General features: G+C 52.8%; 8 protein-coding genes across 8 annotated transcripts; 7 read left to right on the top strand and 1 right to left on the bottom strand.

Annotated features, from left to right (window-relative positions):
* Positions 1-75: 75 nt before the first annotated feature.
* On the top strand, positions 76-1441 carry NCS57_00963200 (CN hydrolase domain-containing protein; the record flags this gene model as incomplete). Its single annotated transcript, XM_053059401.1, has 8 exons — positions 76-212; positions 271-341; positions 398-591; positions 649-749; positions 805-858; positions 918-1236; positions 1293-1336; positions 1393-1441. 8 exons carry the CDS (start codon positions 76-78, stop codon positions 1439-1441), a joined length of 969 nt encoding a protein of 322 aa, XP_052911472.1.
* A 749-nt stretch (positions 1442-2190) lies between these two features.
* NCS57_00963100 (Zn(2)-C6 fungal-type domain-containing protein) lies at positions 2191-4346 on the top strand (the record flags this gene model as incomplete). The annotated part of the gene is made up of 8 exons (XM_053059400.1): positions 2191-2213; positions 2275-2399; positions 2459-2618; positions 2669-3227; positions 3283-3321; positions 3373-3444; positions 3493-3752; positions 3803-4346. The coding sequence occupies 8 exons, from the start codon at positions 2191-2193 to the stop codon at positions 4344-4346; spliced, it is 1782 nt and encodes a 593-aa protein (XP_052911471.1).
* Positions 4347-4740: 394 nt separating this feature from the next.
* On the top strand, positions 4741-6347 carry NCS57_00963000 (uncharacterized protein; the record flags this gene model as incomplete). Its single annotated transcript, XM_053059399.1, has 4 exons — positions 4741-4775; positions 4826-4941; positions 4997-5916; positions 5970-6347. 4 exons carry the CDS (start codon positions 4741-4743, stop codon positions 6345-6347), a joined length of 1449 nt encoding a protein of 482 aa, XP_052911470.1.
* Positions 6348-11013: 4666 nt separating this feature from the next.
* On the top strand, positions 11014-12806 carry NCS57_00962900 (uncharacterized protein; the record flags this gene model as incomplete). The annotated part of the gene is made up of 3 exons (XM_053059398.1): positions 11014-11960; positions 12087-12546; positions 12663-12806. 3 exons carry the CDS (start codon positions 11014-11016, stop codon positions 12804-12806), a joined length of 1551 nt encoding a protein of 516 aa, XP_052911469.1.
* An 845-nt stretch (positions 12807-13651) lies between these two features.
* On the top strand, positions 13652-14750 carry NCS57_00962800 (Abhydrolase-3 domain-containing protein; the record flags this gene model as incomplete). Its single annotated transcript, XM_053059397.1, has 2 exons — positions 13652-13807; positions 13890-14750. The coding sequence occupies 2 exons, from the start codon at positions 13652-13654 to the stop codon at positions 14748-14750; spliced, it is 1017 nt and encodes a 338-aa protein (XP_052911468.1).
* A 1833-nt stretch (positions 14751-16583) lies between these two features.
* Positions 16584-18434, top strand: NCS57_00962700 (Oxidoreductase; the record flags this gene model as incomplete). Its single annotated transcript, XM_053059396.1, has 6 exons — positions 16584-17096; positions 17160-17322; positions 17378-17567; positions 17620-17805; positions 17995-18211; positions 18321-18434. 6 exons carry the CDS (start codon positions 16584-16586, stop codon positions 18432-18434), a joined length of 1383 nt encoding a protein of 460 aa, XP_052911467.1.
* A 251-nt stretch (positions 18435-18685) lies between these two features.
* NCS57_00962600 (uncharacterized protein) lies at positions 18686-20772 on the bottom strand (the record flags this gene model as incomplete). Its single annotated transcript, XM_053059395.1, has 6 exons — positions 18686-19408; positions 19463-19616; positions 19674-19863; positions 19916-20187; positions 20246-20414; positions 20481-20772. The coding sequence occupies 6 exons, from the start codon at positions 20770-20772 to the stop codon at positions 18686-18688; spliced, it is 1800 nt and encodes a 599-aa protein (XP_052911466.1).
* Positions 20773-21782: 1010 nt separating this feature from the next.
* On the top strand, positions 21783-23002 carry NCS57_00962500 (Beta-lactamase domain protein; the record flags this gene model as incomplete). The annotated part of the gene is made up of 4 exons (XM_053059394.1): positions 21783-21807; positions 21862-22009; positions 22078-22821; positions 22894-23002. 4 exons carry the CDS (start codon positions 21783-21785, stop codon positions 23000-23002), a joined length of 1026 nt encoding a protein of 341 aa, XP_052911465.1.
* Positions 23003-23463: the final 461 nt, after the last annotated feature.

Genomic DNA, 23463 nt, shown 5'->3' with positions numbered 1-23463 from the left:
CCCCCACCATCTTCTGTGCTGTTCCTTCTAGTCGCATCATCTACTCTCTTTTTGGGCCCTCACTGGACAATCATCATGTCATCGACCACCCCCATCAAAGTTGCCGCAGTCCAAGCGGCTCCCGTTTCATTCGACCTGGATGCAAGCTTGGAGAAGCTCCAAAGATTGACCGCGCAAGCAGCTGAGGCAGGCGCTGACATTGTCGTCTTTCCGTGGGTTTTTCTCCGGCAACCTGTTGCGTAAAGCAGCACTGAAACAACGGGGATCTAGCGAGGCCTTTCTCTCCGCATACCCTTGGCGCTATTCTTTCGATGCGACCATCGGCGCCCGTGAACCTCGAGGTAAAAGAAGCAAGAACAGGTCAGGGACAAAATTGCGCCAGCTAATCACCTGTAAGGCCGGAAGTGGTACGCTCGATATGCCGCGTCCGCCGTTGCGATTCCGTCGCCGGCTTTTGACACTCTGAAGGAGGCAGCCAAAACAAACAACGTATTCCTCCATGTTGGAATCATCGAGAAGGATGGCGGAACTCTTTACTGCACGGCCGTATTGTTTGACCGCAGTGGAGACCTGCTTTACAAGCATCGGAAGGTGAGAAGCCTCACCCCGTGCTGGATCGATGCGCTGCCAACACTCAATTAATTATAGCTGATCCCAACCGCCGCCGAGCGATTGGTTTGGGGTCGTGGTGCCGGTGATGGCTTACAAGTGGTACAAACACAGCTCGGCAAGGTTGGAACTCTGATATGGTAGTGTTGAGTATCATATCAACTCTTGTGTGTGTGCTGACTCTTCATCCAACAGCTGGGAAAACTACATGCCCGCAGCACGTATGGCATTATATCAACAAGGCATCGAGTAGGTGGTCTAGACAACTGCTATGCTGGACTCTACTAATACCAGGTCACCTACCACAGAATATATATCGCACCCAACGCTGACGACTTGCCCGAATGGACCGCAACGATGCAGCATATTGCAAAAGAAGGCCGCTGTTTTGTCATCTCAGTCAACTCAGTCTGCAAAGTGTCAGATTTCCCACCCGACTATCCGCCGTTCACCCTGGAGCACAGCGACCGGAAACCCGATGGGTCACAATGGGAAGCTGAAGACATAGTAAACAGAGGGGGATCATGCATCGTCGGGCCGCTGGGTACCTTCTTGGCCGAACCCGTTTGGGATAAAGAAGATATTATCTACGTGAGTCTAGATGCATCTAAGATTTCAGAATCCAGGGTAAGTTCAGGTCATGACGCTGTTAGAGGAACTGCCCAGCTCAGATTATGTTCAAGCTTGATTTCGACCCCGTCGGAAGCTATTCCCGACCTGATGTTTTGTGAGTTGCCCTGGAGTCGAGACAATGATGATCGCAGAACTGACTAAGATGGGAAGTACTCTGACTGTCAACACCAAGCCAGGGACGAACGTGAGGTTTGAATAATGACAAAAGTCGCCAACGTGATGATCAAGCCGGGGGTAGCTGTGAGCATCGAATGTGGAATGAGTGAGAAGGCATGCCGAAATCGCCCGGAGCATCTTGCTCACCTGGTACTTTCCGGATAGCCGCCTAGAGTTGATGGGCTACCCATTGAATAAATCCTGCCTTGTCATCTTGAACCATGCTAGTGTGAAATTGTACGGTGAGGTCGTGGTAGTGGAAAACGGCTAGCAGCAATATTTGGGTTAGCACCCCAAGCCCTGGTATAACAACAAGGGAAGTCGCCAAATAAGAACCAGTTGCCTCCTGCAGATCCAAGGCTGGTTGAGATGCGGCGTGATAAGGGGAACAAGTCGCCGCTTGCGGTCCGTGACGGCCCGCTGATGCCGCAAATGCCGCAAGCACCGCGCCGCAGACCTTGGGAATAGATGCTGGATCCCAAGTTGATATCACCCTTTGTAACAGCTAACGAGGTCCAAAGCGCTGTGAATTACTTTCGAATTACTTTCAAGCACAGAGAATAGTTTTATTGTCATCAAATAGCCTCTCACACAACAAAATCCAGACTACTTTCGTCGGCTGAACTGCCGTGATGCCTGGACCTATCAAGCTAGCCTGCTTGTCATGGTACGTCACTATCCCCTATTCAACAACAGAGTGGAAGGCAGCTATTGTCCTCCTGAACTGTCTGTCATGTTGCCATCAGAGTAAAGGCTCACATCAATACAGTCGAGCCTCACGCACTCGCTGCGATGGCTTACAACCTTGTGTCAGCGTGAGTCAGGGTCCCATGACGGATTGTTCGTAGCTATCTGACTTAATTTCGGGCAGTGTAGTAACCGAGGGCGTGAGTGCATCTATCAGCCCAGCAGAAGAGGTGGTGCTCGCGTGAGAAAGAAGAATCGTGCGTGGGAACAAGCCGTTGCAGATAAGGAGGCCATCGAACACATTCCACAACATGGTGAGTTGCCGCACTCAGATGAGAAGTACCCGGAAAGGACAGCTGCCTTACAAGATTAGTGCCTGATGTTTGGGATCCTTCCCAAGATGCCGACGTCATCTTTGATGCCCTGTTCTCACAATCTGTCATCAGTGGCGGAGACATCCTTTTTGAGAGTCCACCAGATGCCTCTTCGCAACTTATTCCATCCGTGAGGACGTACCAAGATGATGGAGCAATGTATGTCTTATTCTCAGCCTACCTATTCCACCATTGCTCACCGTATCCAGTCTTGACGCTTATTACATTTTCATACATCCTTACTTTCCCATTCTACCTCCACCCACGGCGGTCCCTCGAGACCAGGCCATTCCACGGTATCAGAACAACATGGATGGCTCAGGAGGCGAGTCAGAGCCGTCGACATCCATCAGTCTAGCCATCTCAGCAATGCTGGCATTGATACCGTGTACCGAAGACCCCCACCCCACATCTAAGGAATCGGTGTTGTTCAGGAGGGACTATGCACAATATCTTGCCCAGTGCGCCCTGGAGTGCATTGAGATCGAATCAGAGATACCCGAGTCGTCGGTCGACCCGGCCAAGGCTCTTCTCCAAACCCCACACTGTGATTCTAGGGAGCCTTTCCACCCAGAGGTACCCTTGGAGTTAGAGAGCATCATAGCTCTCGACATCTTAAGCGCTTATGAGTATGCGCAACGTGGCAATTTGAAAAAGATGGAGAGTCGAGCCGGTCAAGCTTTGATGGCCGCCATGAGTCTATCTCTCCATCTGCGCGACGATGATGGCGAACTCAACGAAGCCAAACGAAGGGTCTGGTGGATGACGGCATGTCTTGGTGATAAGTCTCAAGGTTTGAAAAAAAATGCTAACAATGCCATAGTACATTTGCGTCTCCCAAGCTGCGATTGTTGGAAACATCGTAAGCCACTTCACACCCAGTCAACTGGCAAGTCGCTCATCCACATAACAGGAACCATCTATACTCGCCGTTTTCATCCCCACCTTTGCGACCGAATGTCCAGCTCTGAAGTCTGACGCCGAGGTATGTTGACTTATGCCCGACTGATGAGCTCCACGTTGACCAAGGCAGGCGTTCAGTTTCCTCATTCAAGCACAGCAGGCAATGCTTGCAACCACTCAATTCTCGACGGAACTGAGTAAGGCGGTAAAGTTCAATGGTGACATGGACAGAATATACGAACGGATGAGTGAGCTCGACTCGCATCTAGAGTCTTTAATCAAGGTGGCCGACTCTTGGGTCCTACAGCCCACCATGACGGCGACTGTTGATCCCACCGAAGGAGTCGTCTCAAGATCCCTAAGGTGCATGACTAGAATCAAGCTGAACAGGTACGCGTGAAAGGGAATTGGTAGATGCCGTCTCTAATGCCTATTAAAAGCGCCAGGATAAAGCTCCATCGATACTCGGCTTTTGAGAGCAAGCTTGTTGGTGAGGCAGAGGACTCGCTTTCAGCTTCAGAATCCTCATCAGCAACGGCTGCAGATTCACCGAGCTCTGGGGACACATCCTCGCTGACATCTTTGACTTCGTTGACTAAGGTGTCGTCATGTTCATCAGAGAACGGCCCATCAGGGAGCGACTGTTTCAGCAGTCATCAGTCTGCCAAGATATGTTTAAGAGCCGCTCTGAACATGGCGCAAGCATTTGACGACTTGCCCTATCCGAACCCGCCCAGTCAGCAAACTTCATCCACCGCCTGGCCGCGGATGATGCCGTCTCTCGCGTGCTGCGCATTGCAGTGTGCCTTTGTACTTACGACGATAGGAAATCTGACGCGGTCCAGATATTCCGGAGATGCGCAGACGGCCTCGATAGCAGGTCGGTTACTCGACCGTCTACGAGTGAGCCTGCTATCGATATCAACGGCGTTGGAAAACTATGCTACGGCGTTTGAGGCTATCGGGGGCATGAGCGGTAAGTGAGAAGGGCCTCTGTTCACTTAGTTTATGATTACATGGCATGACTGCTTATTGATGCGCGGCAGATCAAGTTCGCCAGGTACTTCGGCCGACCGGAGATGTCGAAGCCCGGGGATTGAGTGGTGGGAGATGAGGGTGGGCGGCTTATCAGCAAAGGCCGCTGGCGTTTGTCAAACCCCGACGTACCCTTTGCGGGGGACCAGGGTGTACACATGAGGAAGTGTGATACGATCACAATGTTACTGATCTAATGTTTGCAAGATTGATGTTTGTGGTCCATAAATACAGCCAGCTTACAACCAAAGGCTCTCTTCCAAGACTCAAGAACTGCATCCATACTCAAATACCTAAATCTTGCGAAAATTCATTCCCACAACCTTCCTCAAAGTGATTGAAAATGCCCGTCTCTGGCTCACTCAGCAATGTGGACTGGTGAGTCTTTGTCAGATCGGCTTCCCGCCGCTGCTAAACGGGTCACACAGGGAGCCCAAGTTCACCACACTCGCGATCCACGGCGGCCAGGAGCCTGATCCTGTCAATGGATCCCGAGCTGTGCCACTATACCAGACTGCAGCTTACAACTTCTCGGACGCTGCTGGTGAGTTTATAGCTCCACACTGGCTTGGCTGTATCTGGACTCACATTGCTTGCAGATGGCGCAAGCAAGTTTGCTTGGAGCAAGGACGGCTACGTGTACACCCGAATGGGTAACCCAACCAACAGTGTTTTCGAGACTCGAATGGCCATGCTTGAGGGGGGTGTTGGTGCTGTTGCTGCCGCATCTGGCCATGCCGCCCAGTTCATGGCCATCACACAATGTTGCGAGCCAGGACAGAATTTTGTCAGCACCAGCTGGCTCTACGGTGGTACATATAACCAGTTCCGAGTCTACATGAAGAAGTTCAAGATCGATGTCAAATGGGTCGTGGGCAACGATCCTGCAGACATTGACACAGCCATCGATAAGGACACACGATGCATCTACATCGAGACCATTAGCAACCCCAAGCACAGTGTCCCAGATATCAAGGCTATTGCCGAAGTCGCCCACAAGCACGGTATTCCACTCATTGTCGACAACACCTTTGGCATGGGTGGTTACCTCTGCCAACCGATTAAGCAGGGCGCCGACATCGTCACGCACTCCTGCACCAAGTGGATTGGTGGCCACGGTACGTCGATGGGTGGTATTGTGATTGACGGGGGTCACTTTGACTGGAGTGCATCTGGTAAATTTCCAGGATTCATTGAGCCAGCTGACGGCTATCATGGGATGCGGTTCTGGGAAACCTACGGGCACAAGGCGCTCTCTGCAAAGCTCCGTATGGACAGCATGCGAGACCTTGGCCCCTGCATGAGCCCCTTCAACGCCTGGCTATTCTTGCAAGGTCTTGAGACCCTGCCGCTCCGCGCCCAGAGACACGCTGAAAACACGCAAAAGTTGGCCGAGTGGCTTGAAGCACACCCAAATGTGAACTGGGTGCTCTATCCGGGTCTCAAATCCCACCCCGACTACGAGTATACTTCCAAGGTCTTTACTCGTGGTGCAGGCGGCGTCTTGACCTTTGGTGTGGTAAGTCCCAGACCAGCATCAAGCGAGATGACAAGGCACTGACTGCTAAGCAGGCTGGAACCATTGACGAAGTGAGAGCCGTTGTTGACAACTTGAAGCTCTGTTCACATCTAGCCAACGTCGGGGATGCCAAGACTCTCATCATCCACCCTTGGGTCACGACGCATCAGCAGCTCCCTGACGAGGAGAAGATCAAAGGAGGAGTCACCCCGGATCTCATCCGTGTGTCAGTGGGGATCGAGGACTTTGAAGATATTAGAAAGGATTTTGAGCAGGCATTCGAGGCAGCTGGGTTGACGGCGGCATCCAAGACCAAGGAGGATCCATTTTCGAGTGCACTCAAGTTGGTTGCCGGTGGTTTCATGGGTAAGAAGGCAACTGGTGCACCACGTCCTGGAACAGATGGTACTATTTCTGTGAATGGACAGTAACTAGGGCTACTATAGCGATTATTTACCATCGTAGAACAAGAATTTCTTAGAAAGTCTCCTACCAGTTAGCGACCCCGCTGTTCAAGCTTGAGGGCCGGAATGTTTTCTTTCAAGCTGTGATTGATACCCCTTTGACTGTAGAGAAAGATCCTATCATTATTGGCAACAAAGTCATTTTTTGTATTTATCTACAACAGTCTAAACTTCTTTGACGTGAAATGTGTTATTCATTGTGCTGCAATTGATCACACGCCTTAACATTTTGTGCGCATTCTTAGCTCGACCTTGACGTTAAGCAGTGCATACACCCTGGGCCCCAAGTTTTAGATAGCTTCTAGAACAATCGCAGTACCCATCTTTGTCTGCCCTCTCTGCCATTGTATTAGAGCTGATAGAGAATGGGGGAAATAATGGAAGGAATGAACACACTAACTCAGCTGCATGTACATACCCGGGAGACTTGGGGGCGCATGAAGAGAGAACGGGCGCTTTTTAAGCGAGGAGGTACGGACGACGGTACTAAAATGGATGCGGTAAGAGATACGGTAGCCGAGGAACTACTTCAGCAGACAGCCTGCAGACGTTAGCGTCATCTCTGCATCAGGTACCGAGCTAAGGGAGGCCCTGCCTGCTATCCCGGGGCATTCGCTCGGCGGCATCCCAACCGTCATGTACGTTTCCAGTTCCGCCACTGCACTACTTATGATCTAGCTCGCTCATGACTTGCCTGCTTCTTGCAGGTTACTCTCCTTGCCTCGCATACGTACGTCGCCTCATTGAGACAACATCCCCCTGCTCAAACTCGCCTCTGCCCCTTCAAGGCGGCAATCCCTAAGCTCTTGCCATTTCGGCTCCGACGGCAGAGACTACGATGAGAGAAGATCTGATCAACGAAGCCAAAGTAAGCCTCTTAACCACGAGGAGAGAAGCTACTAACGCAATAGCTAGTGAAACGGTGCAGTCGAAACTCCAGCTGAGTTCCGGGTTAGTCATGGGAGGATTGCCAATCCAATGAAGATTGAGATACTACTTGGCAAAGGAAAAGGAGCAGAAGGAAGCCGGTGGCGTGTTGCTATTGGAGCCACACCGACTCTAATCTGGGAAATATCCTGTCGTCTCAACGATGGAGACGAGTCTGCAACGGCTTCCATGTCTATTCATGCCCGTGGAACAGAGGTGATCTGGCGGGAGATTTGCGTGCCCTGCTGTGAGAACGGTGTGCTCACTGGTGGGTGCAAGAAGATGGATGGTGCTTGCTCGATATGCATTTAATACAAGAGGTTCTGTAGAGGTCATGCAGATACTTAAGCGTGGTGTAGGTCTATGAGAGGGCCACTTGCGCTCAGAAGTCATCCGCACACCGCATGGTTACAACACTATGGAACACTTATCTTGGGACGAACAATTAAAAAACAGAATGTGAACAGGGTTAGCTTTTTCGAGGCCGCTTCGGTGGGAAGTCCCGGCGGTGTAGGGATCGTGCTCACTCCCAGCCAACCGCAGGTCTTGATGTGAGCCTGAATGTTGCCGCACACATCTCCAAACACGACAGGATAGAGAGGGCCCTTCTAGTTCTTCTATTAGAAATAGAGAAGGACGCTGCAGTTCCTTATCCATCTCAACCTCTCTTCATTCCTGCTCAACTCTGTTAAGGATCTCACAGAAGGGTTTCCTCTAGACTAAGACATACAGTTCGAGTGTATTGACGTCACCAAGGGGGATAGTATCCAAAGAACCACAAAAGACGTCCTCGAGCTATGCGATTTCGTCCACGGTCGACTTGAAGACCCGGAGGTGGATGGTGTCGTTTTGCCGCATGGCGCCGACACAATGAAAGAGACGCTTATTGGGCTTCATTCCACGAGAAAAAGCAGCAAACCAATTATCTTGACTGCCGCGGTGAGGCCGCCATCAGCGATAGGAACAGACAGTTCCAGGAACTTCTTCACCGCCGTCATGGTTGCTACAGCGCCGAGTGCATCTGGACGAGAAGTTATGCTGGTAATCGACGGAAAGATTTGGCCATGCTTCGTTACAATGAAATCGCATATCAACTCGACCAGCCCTTTTAGTGCCCCCGGTCGTGGACATCTTGGTGTGATTGAAGATGATACGCCCTACTTCTACCCTCACCCGGTACAGCCTTTTCAGCCCGGGTTTGACACTAGGAAGATGAGCACAGAAGTTCCAACCGTTGCGTGGCTTCCTGTACACCCAGAGTTTCCCACTGCATTGGTCAAAGCTGCCATCGGAGACAAGGCTATAGCTATCGTCTTTAGCGGATACGGTGCTGGCTACTGGGGGGTAGAGGAGGTGAAGATAAAGAAAATGCCGGATCAAAGTAATGTGCCACCAGGGCTACGAAGGGTATGTGGAAGAGTCGAAAGCTGGCTTTGGTATCCCGTGTGGGTGGCTACAACCACGTGAGGCAATTCTCATTCTGAAGTTTTGTGATATGGTTGGGCTCGACCGTGTAAAGAAGGAGGATATGATCTTCAGTGTGGGACTCGTGGAGAGCTTTATTAGATGTCGACTATAATACAAGACTCTCCTGGTTTACTTAAAACGCTTCTCGCCAAGGATCGACCGAAACACACTGATATGACCACGATAAAATAGCAACCCTGCATGGAAGCACCTGGTATATAGCTAGCGGAGACCGAGGCATGATTGAGATCTGACAACACCACAGGAAGCTGTGGTTGTCACTGCTGCCACACTATCAGGCTGCTTACCAAAACGATATGATCCGTCGTGCCATACCAGCACGTGGTTGCATGCACCCAGCATGCAGAAGAGAAGAAACGGCAGGCGTTGGTTAGTCGTTCATGCCCCATCGGAGGCAACAATTGTCAATCTCCGTGTCGCCGTGAATATCACTCAACATCGGTCTGTGGGCTCTGTCGATGAGGAGCCGTGGCATCTTGGGATGCAGCGCCAGGGCTGACTAGTGGCCCATTAGCAGAAACCTTGCGACGTGTTGCCGAAGCCTGGAGCTCGTTGTCCTGCCCTCGAGCAAGCTTGAAAATCTCGGCCATCCTAGCAGTATCAGAGCTTGCCAGATGCCTGTCGTTGCAGGTGATGATGGTCAGTAGTTTTGAGCTCTCCTGCTTGTATAAGAACAAGATGATCCTCCCAGTCGCCTAGTCAAAGGCCAGGGAGCCATCAGCCCGGCCTATGAAGAGACAAGCGAGTTCGGCGGATGCCACCAGTCAGGTGATGTCGATGCTCTCACGCTGCCTGCCAACCACGGAGGGTGACGGCGGCGTTGGGTGGTCACTGGCATTGCTTGAACGCTTGGGCGGAAATACTTCTGCATAGCCTCCGAGCCTCTTGAAGACTTTGAGCTCGGGTTCCATGAATACCGTGGCTAGTTCTTAATCAGGCAAACTTTTAAAGGATCAAGCAATTAAATGCGCACTACGAGGTGAATCTCAGATCTTGCCTCTCCTTAACGAGTTAAATGCTGGACGGCTCTAGTGGGATGGAGGGGAAGTGAGACCACAATTACAGTACTTGTGCTATTGCATAGGCTGCGAGAGGATGGCCGTCTGCTCACCCGCGGCCTTGTACGAGTTCGCCTCTTGGTTACTCCATACAGCTAACCCCATTCCTCCCAGACATCGATCCCACGGACCGCGTCCTGTGATTTGGGCAGGTTAGCATCGGTCGGCCCCTCACTATCGGCCCCTTACTTTTAGAGTGTCGGACTTGGGAAGGCAAAAGTAGCCAATGATAAAACATCTGCATAATAACTTCCGACGGGGGCCACATCATAGTTCCGGGCAGCATAGTTCCCCGGAGACTGTCTCCTCCTTCACAAATGGCTGCATCTGGCACTCGGTAATGCGGCATGTGCTCATGTTCCGTCAATCCCGCAAAGCCGACGTCCATTGCCACGCGCTATACTTCGCCCCCCATATTCCATAGATTGTGGGGAGGGGAGCGTCAACACCTAGCCACAAAGAACTACACGGCACAGGGTGGGCGGGCGTAAGAGGCGACGGCTGCGTACCATCCCTGGTATCCCTAATTTTGTTGGAGGATAACAGCAATAGGATGGTTAGGGTATCATGTTTCTCAAGACTGAGAAGAAAAAGGAGGAACCCTTTGGCATGAGGATTAGGGGACAGCCGACCAGGGTCACCAACCAGCGCACGGGTTAGTAGTAAAAGTCATTTCTTGACGTCTCTGGTCCCGTACCCTTTGAGTGCCCGGGGCGCCGGTGTAGTGAAGCCCTCCGATGATTCAGCCAAAGAGAACCAACAGGTCCGGTCACAAGATCCAGATCTCAGACCGTCTGCCGTGTCTGGGCCGGGGGGGGGGGGGGGGGGGGAGATGGCCGACCACCTAGATTATCCAACGAAACTATGCTAGATGAGGATGGCTGAGGCCCAAGGCACGGCTGCTCTCGCTATACGAAAACTAAACCATTATTAGTAGATCAGGCCATTCCTCCATTTTCGTGTTGGGTTGCGGATCTGCATACACAGGAGGTTCTCAGCCGAACAGTAGACTGCCTGGAAGCATCATATCAGCACGACCTGTCTCTTTGGTCAGTATACACTTAGGGCATCATCCCAAAAGCATTGGCTCCCTTCTCCATCATCTCGTTTCTCCTCTCCCTCCTGGTTTAGACCCGCACAACAGCCCACTCGCACCCGGCATGGCCATAATCGAACAACTTAGGGAGACATTCGTCCGGGCGGCGACGTCATGGTCGCCGGTCCTTGGCCAGGTCTCACCAGCGACGATTGTGAGCGGACTCGTGCTCGTCACGGTTCCTCTCATCGTTCTATACCGGCTGCTCCTTCACCCTCTGGCCTGGGTTCCGGGTCCCAAAATCGCCGCTGTCAACGGGCTGTGGCGGACTTGGCGCTATGCACATGGCAAATGGCACGAAGACATCCTGGAGCTGCACGACAAGTATGGCCCCGTCGTGCGCGTCGCACCCAACGAAGTTTCCATCGTGGACGGGCCGACGATGAAGAAACTCTACGGACACGGCAAGCCCGCGCTCAAGACGGGGTGGTACCACACGTGGCACAACCCTGGGGTCGACGTAATGTTCTTCGCCGAGCTGGATCCCAGATTGCACTCGCTCAAGCGCAAGCGCGTCTCGGCGGCCTACTCCATGTCCTCCATCCTCGAGTACGAGAAGTACATGCAGTCCTCCATTGCGCTGTGTCTTGACAAGCTCTCCAAGTACTCCCGGAGCGGCCAGATCGTCGACGTGTCCGTCTGGGTGCAGGCGCTCGCCTATGATGTCGTCGGCGAGCTGGCCTTTGGCGAGACGCTGGGCCACCTAGAGACCGAGACCGACGTCATGGGCATCCGGGAAGCCATTGCCCAGATTTTCACCCTTTCCGGGGTCTTAGGTCACATCTGGGGTCAGACTATGCCCTTCCTGCATTTGGTCGACCTGCTGAAACTGGATTCCCCGATCAGCAAGTTCATGAAGTATTCGAGCGACAAGGTCATGGAACGCCAGGCAGCTCCTAAGGACGCCCTCGAACGCAAGGACCTGCTCAACTACTTTGTCAAGATGAAGAAATTTGACGGCTCGGGCCCAGCAGACCAGAAGGAAATCCTGGTGGAGACAACCAACATCTTGTAAGCCTGCTCTCGTTTCACCAGCGAATTCGTTTCCCTTTGCTCTAAGAAGAGATGAGAGAAACAAAAAGTCCATCTTCTCCACGAGAACCCACTTAGCCTATCTGTAGCTAACACAAGAGTTAGGGCTGCCGGCGCTGATACCACCTCGGCCGGCATACGCGCCGCCCTCTACTATCTAGGGACGCACCCGGAAAAGCTCGCCAAACTCCGTGCAGCCATCGACCATTTCTACGACGAAAACAACCTAGACCAGCCCATCACATATCTGCAGTCGCAGAAGGTCACCTACCTAGGGGCCGTCATCTCGGAGACGATGCGACTGTTCCCGTCCATCAACTTCCAGCTGCTGCGCGTGGTGCCCCAGGGCGGAGTTACGGTCGGCAAGCATTACATTCCCGCGGGCTACAACGTCGGCATCAGCCCCCTCAGCCAGGGCCGTGACCCGAAGCTCTACGGCGAGACCCGCAACGACTTTATCCCCGAGCGCTGGGAGGACCCCCAACAGAAGTCCATGCTCGAGAGCTACAATATGAGTTTTGGCGGCAACGGCCCTCGGGGCTGCGTCGGGAAGAATCTTGCACTCGTAAGTGGCCTCTCGTTCCTTGCTTCTCCCAATGCTTTATGAATGTTTCCGTCATCTGGTATCTCTGGGCCATAGGGCCGTCAGTCACCACCCCCGCTGAAAGAGGATCAAAACAGGTCGAGATCTATAAGTTCGTCGCACAGTTCGTCCGCAGGTTTGACTTTGAGTTTGTCAACAAGGAAAAGCCGTGGGAAGTCTCGTCAATGTGGTCGCACAACCCGGTCAACATGCATATGCGATTGAGAGAGCGGAAACTATAAGTGAGGGAAGAAGGGGAAAAAGAACGAGAGGGAAGCTATGTATTGAGGTTGGGTGATGCCGCCATCATCTACTCATCCCTCGTATTCACGGTATTATTACGTGGTCCATAAAACACGGATCCCGTTAAACAATTTAGGATGTTCTCTTGATCTAGAAGGTTCTTTCTAGTTATGCGACTTATCGAGGATGTTTAAGCCGACTCCTCTTTTTCCATATCTCTTAAGCTGGCAAGGACCTCCAACCAGGTCACTCTAGGGGGTTCAGGCCAATTATATTTATTCTTTTGAGAGATACTTTAATCATCACTAAGTCTTGCCTCGGGAGTAAGTACTCACAACATAGTGTTCTAACAGGTGAGATCATTCTTACTACATACTTTAGGTATTCCAATAACACTGGGGCGAGGTACGGACTGGAGGTCCTTGCCAGCTTAAGGGATATCTCCTTGTCTCTCTCTGAGGAGGGTGATAGTACTGCCTTAAGCAGGTCACCAGAGAACAGGCCTAGCCCCGTCTTTGCTGCGAAACGGGTCTTAGGATCGGCCCCGTCGGAGTCCCAGTTGTGGACAAGGCCGAAGTTGGGCCAGAAGACCCGCCCTCTCTGGGAAGCCCTGTTGTCAGGCCCTGGACCTGAGAACGCCATAGGACTACAATGGCAATACCCGCTGGGTCGGATCGCAGTCACGCCGTTGCCGGCGCTGCCGCTGGTCGGCCCCTCCTGCTAGAGCTTCCCCGCCATAAAAGGGCCAATTGCCACAAGCTGCGTGAGGATGGCCCTACAAGTAGCACCTCCTAGGCATACTGCGACAAGCCAAACTTGCACACTCTCAACCCTGACGGCAACAATGGCAAACCAAATCCACGTCCCCGAGAACTACAGGTTCGAGACGTTTGAGTTTAAACAGGGTGGCAAGGGCGGTATCAGTCTGGACGTCTGGTACCCCACTAGAATCACTCACGGCCCTCTGAGGACTATCGTTTACTATCATGGCGGCTTCTTGGTATGTTTCCCGCCGTTTCTAAAGGCTGCTATGAGCTTCGGACCTCGGACTGGATATCTAACGTGACGAACTCCGGTGATAGGTCTTTGGGGACCGTCAGCGCTATCCTCTTTGGCTCTTGAACAGCTGGGCGACCCGTGGTGGTGTCTTTGTGTCAGTAGACTACCGCCTGCTGCCCGAGTCAACCGGTGTCGACGCCGTGGCCGACAGCGTGGACGCGTACAACTGGGTGGCGACGACGCTGGGCGTCAGGATCGGGGCCCAGATTGGGCCCATCGCCGTCGCGGGTTCCAGTGCGGGTGGCTACCTGGCCTTGACCACGGCAGGTCTCGTAACCGGCAAGAAGCCTTCTGCTGTCGCGCTCATCTACGGCGTACTAGACCTGTCGGCCGCCCGCTACCACACCAAGGGCTCCAACATCTTCTTCCAGCCCTGCGTGGATGCCGGTCCCGTGCTCGAGTACATCAAGTCGCTGCAGGCAAAGGGCACTGAGGGCCAGATCAGCGGCCACCCGTTCCCAACCAACCCGGCGGCCGATCCGCGGTCGGCCATCGTGGCCGTGTTCCACGGCGAAGCGCTGTTCCCGGACTACCTGACGGGCGTCACGGGCCTTGGCGAGCGCATCCACGAACAGGGCATCGAGGCCATCCCGAAAGAGCACCGCAAGTTGTTCCCCGTGGCCTTTGGCCAAGCTGCCACCCTGCCCCCAATCTTCATCTTGCACGGAAAGAACGACGCGGCCGTCCCTGTCGATCAAGGCGTTGACACTGCTAACAAGCTCCGCGGCCTCGGCGTCGCTGTCACCGCCGACTTCCCCGACGACGCCCAGCACGGATTCGACAGCGCCCTCGGCAACATTGACATCGAGACCTCGGAGCTACAGACCCCGGCCGCTCAGTCACTGCGGTCCATTATTAACTTTCTTGACCAGCATACCTCTTGAATAGTAGCAAAGTGCTTAGGAAATTTAGATAAGGTTTGCTGTTATGACTTTGACGGTCACATTCAACCTCTGCTCTTCATGGCCAGCAGCTCCCTAGCTATGTGTTCTGCGGGGCCGCATCTCCTATTGTACAGATAGACCCTCCATCCCGCACAGTTTCCCCTTCAAACTTGGATTCAGTGCTACGAGTCTAAGGTGACTACCTCTGCGAGCGCCAAGTCAAGAACGATCTTCTGGCTCGGTTAACCCATCGAGGGCCGGGCTTTAACTATAACAAAGAACACATTTTCAATATATCATAGCATTATATCCCAATGCTAATATAGTGGCCTTTTTTTTAACCTTCTGCTGCCTATAATCAAAGAGTTATACCTAGCTGCATTATCATGAAAGGTTAAGCCTCTCATGGGGTATTTAACTGCTCTAACCTCCATACGAGAAACAAGAGAATTATCCCTTTCCACCTTCTCAAGACTGCAGTCTCTCAAGCCAAGTCGAGAACCTTGCCATGAGTCTCCTTCTCCACCGGAGCTGTGGCGGGCCTGACGTCCAGCTCGATAGGACGCGTCGGGGCGCTGGGCCTCGTCACGATCCTTCTTGGTGAAGAGCGGGATGCGCTCGCTGCCCAGCCACGGGGAGGTGCTCCTCGAGCACGCCGGCCTTCCGTAGACAGTTGGTGGCCTCGCAGTTGGCGACGACGATGGCGCCGGTCTGAAGTGCGATTCGGTCGACCCCGGGGAGACTTGCACACCGTCAGCATTCAGCCCACGCCAGTTTTATGCCCGACAAGCTGTCGTCTTCTCTTTTTCTATCTCTCTTCCCTCTCCTGATTTCACTAACTGGTCAAAGCGAGTGTGCCAGATGAAGATGTAATCGGCTTCGGTAACGTCATATATAGAGATTGGGCGCGAGTTCGGCTCCGGCCTCTCAAGCCTTGCGTCCAGGAAGATGGTCACGCCGCGGGTGGGCACCCAGAAGGTCGTGGTGCCTGTCCCCGCAAAGAGCGTTAAGGGTCAGCGTGATTCCCCTTGGGAACGGAGACCGAGAACAGGAGGCGAAGGGTGAGAGAGGCGAAGGATTGATGTACCTATTACCAAACCACTCAACGGTTGTCTTGGACATTATGGTCCGGGTGCATGTACGGCGCCACCGTCGACTAGTACTCAGATGATACTACTTTACCGGGAAGGCAGGCGACTGTTAGTGGGCTTGAAAACATCGCCGAGCTGCTCTTTGCGATTGCTTCGAGGACGGAACAAGAGAGGCAGACTCTGGACCCGTCATCACCCAAGCTCTCAAACTCCCCCATTGACAACCCTTGCCGTAACCCGTTGCCGAGGCCCACTACTACGACCTTCTCTCCTGGTTTCTCCGTCTGGGGAGCCGCCTCTTGGGGCCGAAGGAGGGGCCCACCCCCGTCGGCATGGCAAGAACCCCCGCATCCCTGCCATGCATCGTGCCTCCGACGTTGCGCTGGTACTCCGACAGCTCCGTGTCACAGCCCGGAGCGACGCACTGACACAGGATTTCACTCGGCGTGGTTCTACTTCGGGATTCACGTCGCCTGCCCGCTCACGCCACGGCACTGCATCCTGGAACAAGGGTGGTGGCACTGAGTCGAGACCAAACCGTTCGCCTCGCCTAGCTCTTTAATAGAAAGCAACCGCAACTTTGTCTACGCAGCCCGCAAAGTCGGTCCCTACCCTCTAATCCCCCCCCCAATCGACAGAAACATATTCTCTCCTTCCCGTCCTCTCTCCCTCTTCGAGCCGATCAGCCGTCAGTATCATCGTCGACGCTACGGGGCCTTTGGTTTAGTCTGCAGCAGCTCTAATGGCCGGGGTCCGAGTCCTCATTATTGGAGGTGGTCTCTCTGGCAGCCTCCTCGCCAACGGCCTCCTCAATAATGGTATCGACTTTGCCCTGTACGAGAGGGACTCGGAGGACACCAAGAGGGAAGGATATCAGATTCGCCTCGGTGAATGGGCCATGGTCGGCTTCAAGGCTTGCCTGACCCAGGACCGACTCACCAAGATCGTCAACAAGCTAGGCCAGAACATGGGCGTCAGCCAGGCCGCCCCCAGCGTCCACAACTCGCGGTTCGAGGAGATTCTTGACTTTTCCACTGTCCCGTCCTACGCGAAGACCTCCGCCATCAACCGCGTCGTGCTCCGTAACCTCCTGCTGGAGCCTGTCAAGGAGAAAAATGCCGTCCTCTTTGACAAGTATCTCGAGTCATACGAGATTGTGACCGAGAACGGCAGGGAGAGGGTCAAGGCCAATTTTGCCGATGGCACTTCCGACGTGGGCGACATCTTGGTCGGCGCGGATGGGAACAGATCCAGGGTAAGATCCGTATCCCCGGGCTGATTTTGTTAGTGTTGCTGATGAGAAGACTTGGGTGCATAGATCAACGCGCAGCTCGGTTTGAACAACATTGTTCTCCTCGACAAATTCTGGGGCTTTCTGTCTAAAGGAAAGCTCCCGTACGACCTGATGAAGACTCTTCCCCAGAAGCTCCGTCGCGGACCCATCGTCACATTCGCCAAGGGTGGCACCCTCTTTTATGCTTGTAGGGCTTCCCGGATCCGTTGGGCCATCCATCACGGTCTGCTAACCAGGTGCAGTCTACCTCCCTCCCAAGTTCGACGCCAACGGCATACAGACCGACGCGAGTCAGCCCATCACCTATAACGAGGATGCGGCATCCTTTTATTGGGGCCTTAACATTCCCACGGATGCCATTCCCGACCCGAGCAACGTCCCGGACAAGCTGCAGCTTTGCCTCGATTACATCAAGGACTGGGCTCCAGAATAGTGCGGATGACACAATCTCCGACTGAGAAATGACAGTGCTAACTCATCCTAGCCACGCGCTATTGGGCGCAACTCGGCAAGACAAGGACGCTGCCGATATCATGGTCACCCAGCTACGAGCGGCTCACCGCCCGGCAGCGCGCTGGAGGGAGAAAAGCGCCAAATCTGGTGACATCAAACAGGGACATCCCCGTGTCTGGCTTATCGGTGACGCCATCCACGCCATGCAGCCAAACCGGTAAGCCTTTTTGTTATTCTTCTTCTTTTACCCACTGAAGCCGCGAGCTCCGGCCCGAAAGACCGTAGCCCAACCTCCCCGATACCCCTTCCCAAGCTCCGACCCCCATTCCCCCCGGTCTCTCCCCCATTCCCGCACCTAGGTAGCAAGTACACAGATAATACTTCCAAAGAACATGGGCTAAAACAGGTGCCACCACTTCCACAGAGGTGCGGGAGGAAACACGGCCCTCGCCGACACAGCGGATCTTCTACCGCAGCTGTTGCACTTGAACGCCTTGGCCAAGTCGCGCCCGGACAACTCGGTAACCACAGCCGAGGCCAAAACGGCCGTCGACGCCTATGAGAGCGCGATGCTTCCGCGCGCCTTTCGATGGGTCGCCAAGAGCGGAGGCGTAAACATCCCCGTAAGTCACACTCGCCACCCCCCAAGCAGTCCAAGGGCCCGGGGCGTAAGAGGAACAGATGTGAGCAAGATGTGAAAGTTTCAGGCTAACCTCGAGGCCTCACAATCAGACCTTTCACTTAGACGGTTGGTTCGGTAGCTTAGTCAAGATCGGCGGGAAACTTGTCATCCCGTTCCTACGACTTTACGCCAGCCTTTTCAACAGTAAGCCGAAGCAGGACTAAGTGGTAGTAGTGGGGAAAGGCTAGAGAGGGCTGGGATGTACTAGTTATCCTAGGCAGGTTGTTTTCATATTATCGCTTTTCTTTCCTTTTCTTTTTCTTCTCCTTCTTCTTCTTGTTCTTGTAGTGGAATAGTGTGGTAGTTAATCGCCTAGTTTCCTCTTTAGGAGGACGTAGCTTTAAATCCTATCCTTATTACCTATTTTTCTCTATAAACCTTAGTTATTTATTTCTAATACTTATATTCTTAATAACTAGTTCATGCTAACGACCGGAATAGTAATGTAACTTTCATACTGGCCACCGAAGTGTACATTGTGCTTTCCAACATTCCCAGCCCGGAAGCCTCCCCTTAGAGGGTCAAACTCGGCCAGGGTCATCTGGTGCCCAGCAACCCTGAAAACGAGCCTCTCCCCAGCAGAAAACTCAATGGCAGCAGGCCACAGACCTATTTCTAGCTGGACCACCTCTGAGGGTCTGACCTTGTCCTCCCTTGTGTGGTCGTGCGCAGGCCAGTGAGGCTTTGAAAGTTTGGGATCTAGAGCACAGTGACTTGCTCGAAGGATCCCTGAAGGTCCCACATATTGCAACGTGTTGGTTATACTTATGTCCTCCTCGCGCTCTACCCCGACCAGGTCCTGAAGAGGAATGTTGATGTTCCTTAGAACATTTCCGCTCCGATCTGCTTTTCGAATTATGACGAACACGTCCATATCGTCATGATCAGGGCAAGACATGTGGAGAATTGCTCGGCAGGGCCCTATGAGAGTGGTCCTTTCCGTGAAAGTATATGAGAATTCGACGAATCCGGAGTCATCATCTTTCTGCAAAGCAACAACGTCTGACTGATATGAGACTTTGGCGTCTTTCAATGAAGGACGACCGGTTTCCATCTTGCCGTTGGTGGACAGCCAGAACTTGCGCTGCTCAGTTTGGGGTATTGGCCAGGATTCGAATGGGACATTTTGGATCCCCGGCTGTTTGCAAACGTTAACTTCATTGACCGATGTAGGGCAGCTAGATATACTTACCCGGGTATATCTCAATATAGAGATCCTAGCCTTGGGAGTCTGTTCCCATCCGTTGTTCACTCCCTTCATGTAGAAGTCAAGAAACTTCTTCAGGTCGGCAATCGTGTCCTCCTGGTACAAGTCATGCCATTCTTGAGTGCAATTCACGCGCAACCTAGGACGTGAAAGCCCGGTTAGAAGTAGTACCTCATAGGCATCAGTCAGGACGCACCATTTTTTCTCGTGAGGGATATCTTCATAACATCGTATAGATCCGACCGTGTGGAGACCAGTAGACATGCTGGCAAGAACGTATGCAGGGACAGTAATCAGATGTGCCTTGGCTCTTTTGTCTTCCCAATAGTCGTTCATTAGGGGATAATTCTTGATCATTGAGATGACATCTTCTCGTTCCTGATTGCCTGCGAAGTATCGGTCAGCATGTTGTAGACACACTTGCTGTCTATCACCCACCCAAGCACTTACTGAAAAGATTATTCCCGAGGAATGTCCAAAAAGGCAGGTATGGGACGCCACCACGACAAAGGGTCTCTCGATAAACGTCGCTGAGTCCCTCGAGCGGCAAAATGCATGTGAGATGCGGCGGCCGCTCAGCAGCGATGAACCACTGAGCCGATGCAAGCCATGAGTTTCCCACCAACGCAACGCGCCCGTTGCACCAAGGCAGTTGAGCAATGTGCTCAATGGTATCGTGGCCGTCCTGTCCTTCACCGACCCCATGCCATCTGTGAAGCCTGTTAGCCTCCAGCATAGATTCGAAGCAAGTAGGCGCCAACAACGAACCTATGAAGGCCTTCAGAACCAAGTATCCCTCGAGAATTCACATTCACAACAGCATAATCATGTTGCGTCCACTCGGCCGGATCTGGCGCCTCGAAGGATTCGAAGCCAGACAATCGCTCTTGGGGGACTCCGGCACGCCCACAGATGAAGCTCAGGTCAAAAAAGCCTACTGGCTAATCAGACTAGAAATTTCCGGTTCCATAAGAAGCCACGAGGACGGAATGTTTGCACTTACCAGTCCCAGACTTCCCATACGGACTGAAGGCTAGTAAAGCAGGGAACTTCTGATCGCCAACAGGCCGAAACACATCAGCTCGTAGGATGGTACCATCTCGTACTGGGATAGCAACATCTCGCTCAAAAATAGTCTCGACGGGGAATGGGCGGTATCCCGTTTGTTTCTGGAAGCCTTTTGGTAGCGTGTCGATCTTAGGCTTCAGGCCATCATAACGAGCAAGGGGATTTTCAAGAGGAGTTGCCGATGTGTATCGGACCTTAAAAGGTGTGGGCAGCAATGTATCCGACATGATTTTAATGTTAAATAAACGGGTGAGCAATGCGAAGTAACCTATCGACATCGCCGTGAGCTGTCTTCTGCGTCGCTGTCTCGAATATTTAACTTCCACAGCATCCCGCATTCCGCCTCCGCATTCAACCCCGCGATCTGTCCCACATAATAACCTGGGGCCCCGCATTCTAGAACCGGAACCTACATCGGGTTGTTCCTAGGGTATAGTCAAGCGAACGCGAATAAAGGAAGTATCTAGGCGATACTTACTATAGCTTCAAGAGTTTTAGAGTGATTTCCTACTACAGCCCGGCAGGTAACTCGTTCTAGTAAAAAGAGTAACTAGTATGAATCCAAAAGTCACAATTGGACACATAGTATGGTGGCTACCTCCTCTCCTCGGTTTTCTCTTCCTTCGGCATCTAGTGTCTAAACTTCCCCTCTATCACGTAGAATCGCCCTCCGTGATTGTACTTAGATGTTACTCGGCTAAGAGCGCAAACTTTGCGAAGAATCTGCGGTAAACAAGCTGCAATTCTCGCATCATGGCTTTCTTAATTAACCTAGTACGCCGTCGAACACTGGCAGGTACTTGTCTAAACCGCTTCGTCCTCGATTTCGACCACCCCACGTGCCTTCACTGCCTAGCCGGGCCGTTCGTCTTCACTGTTCACATTTCCATGTTCCCAGTGGCCTAAAACTAGCAGTGAATGGCGCATCATGTGGGGAGGAAACCTGGCGGAGGTTGCAATGCCCCGGAATAATGCTGCTATGAACCCCGCATAACCCGCCCTTTGATCCCCACGCGGCTCCTCAATTTTACGGCCCCTTAATCACGGCCCTCCAATCCCGGCCCCTACCTTCGGCTCCTCAATTCCCCAATTTGGTAACGGCCAGAATCCCAAGCCAAACCAGGGCGTCGTCGTCTTGGGTGCTATAACGAGGTACCATAGACATATGATTATTCTTTTAGTAGATACCTAAAATGCTACTCTACTACGAGTGAATTCGACCTGATTTACCATAACCATGGCTGCTACAATTGAGTGGTTTGGTGAGTTTTAATGAAGCGTCTCACGTCGTGAGATGGTTCTGACCGCTGGCATAGGCACGACTACATATCGCTTGAAGGCCGCTGGCCTGGTAATCTGGCTTGATACTTGGCTCGAACGACCCTCTGTTTTGCCGAAATATTTAAACATCGACGATGTCGAAGAGGCCGACTACATCTTCATATCGCATGCCCACTATGACCAGTCTGTGTCTTGTCCAATTGTATTCTTTGATGCCGGGACGCCTTGCTAACGAATTTCCATTGCGATAGCATGCCAGGCGCTGATCTCATTGCGAAGAAGACGGGTGCTATTGTGATTGCCAACGGCGAAGCCATTAACATTCTCCGAAATGCCAAGGTCCCGGAGGAGCAGCTCATGCCAGTCGCCGGCGGTGAGAGAATTCCGCTCTTTCTCAAGGCCGACCGTGACCGCGCCGCGGCGGGGACAATCGAAATCGCGCCGTGTCCGCCAGGAGCTCCTGCGCGACCACACGGCCGCTTCGCTGCTTTCCAAGTCCACGTATGGCCTTCCTTGCACTGCTTCATGCCCGGTGACTTCGGACACCCCCCAGATACCGTCGATACGAGAACCGAATATACTGGCGAGGCTAGCCCGTACACCTGTACGCTTGACATCACAATTGGGATGAAATACGGTCTCCTACGGATGGGAGACCTCATCCCGAAGGAGCATAGAGACCCGGGCATTCAATCTACCATTGACTATCTAGATCATAAAGAACGACACTTGTTTTCGCACTTTGACGGTGGCCAGCTTGCCTTCAACTTCCTCATCAGTCCCGACAAAACTGTCTTCTGGAATGCGCACATGGGCGCCTACGAAGGCGTCATCAAGGACATGGAGCCGAAGCCCGATGTCGCCATTCTGGCATTGGCTGGCCGGGCAAATCTTGACGGGCGTCCTTACAATGGTTCAGCGGCACAGTTCATCGTCAAAATGATCAACTGGCTGAAGCAACCCAAGTCCGTCATTTGGTGCCTCCACGACGAAAGGTACGCTAATCGGCGACGTCTGGCCAACATGAAGCGACCCATGATCTATCGCTGACGGTACATGTATTCAAGCTCGATACGCCCTTGGAGGGTAGATACTACCGGTGCCGACGAGCTGGTGCACAGCCAGACGGCGTCTCGAGTCCTGTCCCTGGAAGCCGCTGTTCCGACCTTTATTTAGGACGCGGGGGGTGAAAGCGACCGCGGCCGCAAGCATGTGGGAGGACTGTAATAGGTTTTCGTTGACGCCCACAGTTCATCTTATTGCGATCGCTGGAGTGGGTGAAACTAGAAACAATAGACTTGCTTGAGAACTGCGTACCGCTATCCAATGTTTGGCTTCTTTGTGAGGCGAAGCCACCCAATCACTCTACTGCCATATAACCCGCAAGGGTCTGTAATGTTAAAAGGTGGGAACGCTTCTACCTCGCCACCAAATATCAGCCAAAGAGATGAATGCCCTCACTGGAAAATTGCTTTGAAGGGTATTCGCCACACCAGATGAGTGTTGTATGCGATTTAATATTATAGACCTTGCGGGTTGTAAGTGATTTTCGGTTGGGCTCCTTTTTCAGACCGCCCAACCGCCATCTGGTGGAGTGGAAACACAGCGCCCCACACTGCGTCAAATACAACGGGCTG

The sequence above is a fragment of the Fusarium keratoplasticum genome, chromosome 7 (genome assembly GCF_025433545.1).
Source record: "Fusarium keratoplasticum isolate Fu6.1 chromosome 7, whole genome shotgun sequence".
NCBI lineage: Eukaryota > Fungi > Ascomycota > Sordariomycetes > Hypocreales > Nectriaceae > Fusarium > Fusarium keratoplasticum.
The sequence above is the reverse complement of the archived record's forward strand: the minus strand, read 5'-3'. Positions and strand labels throughout refer to the sequence as shown.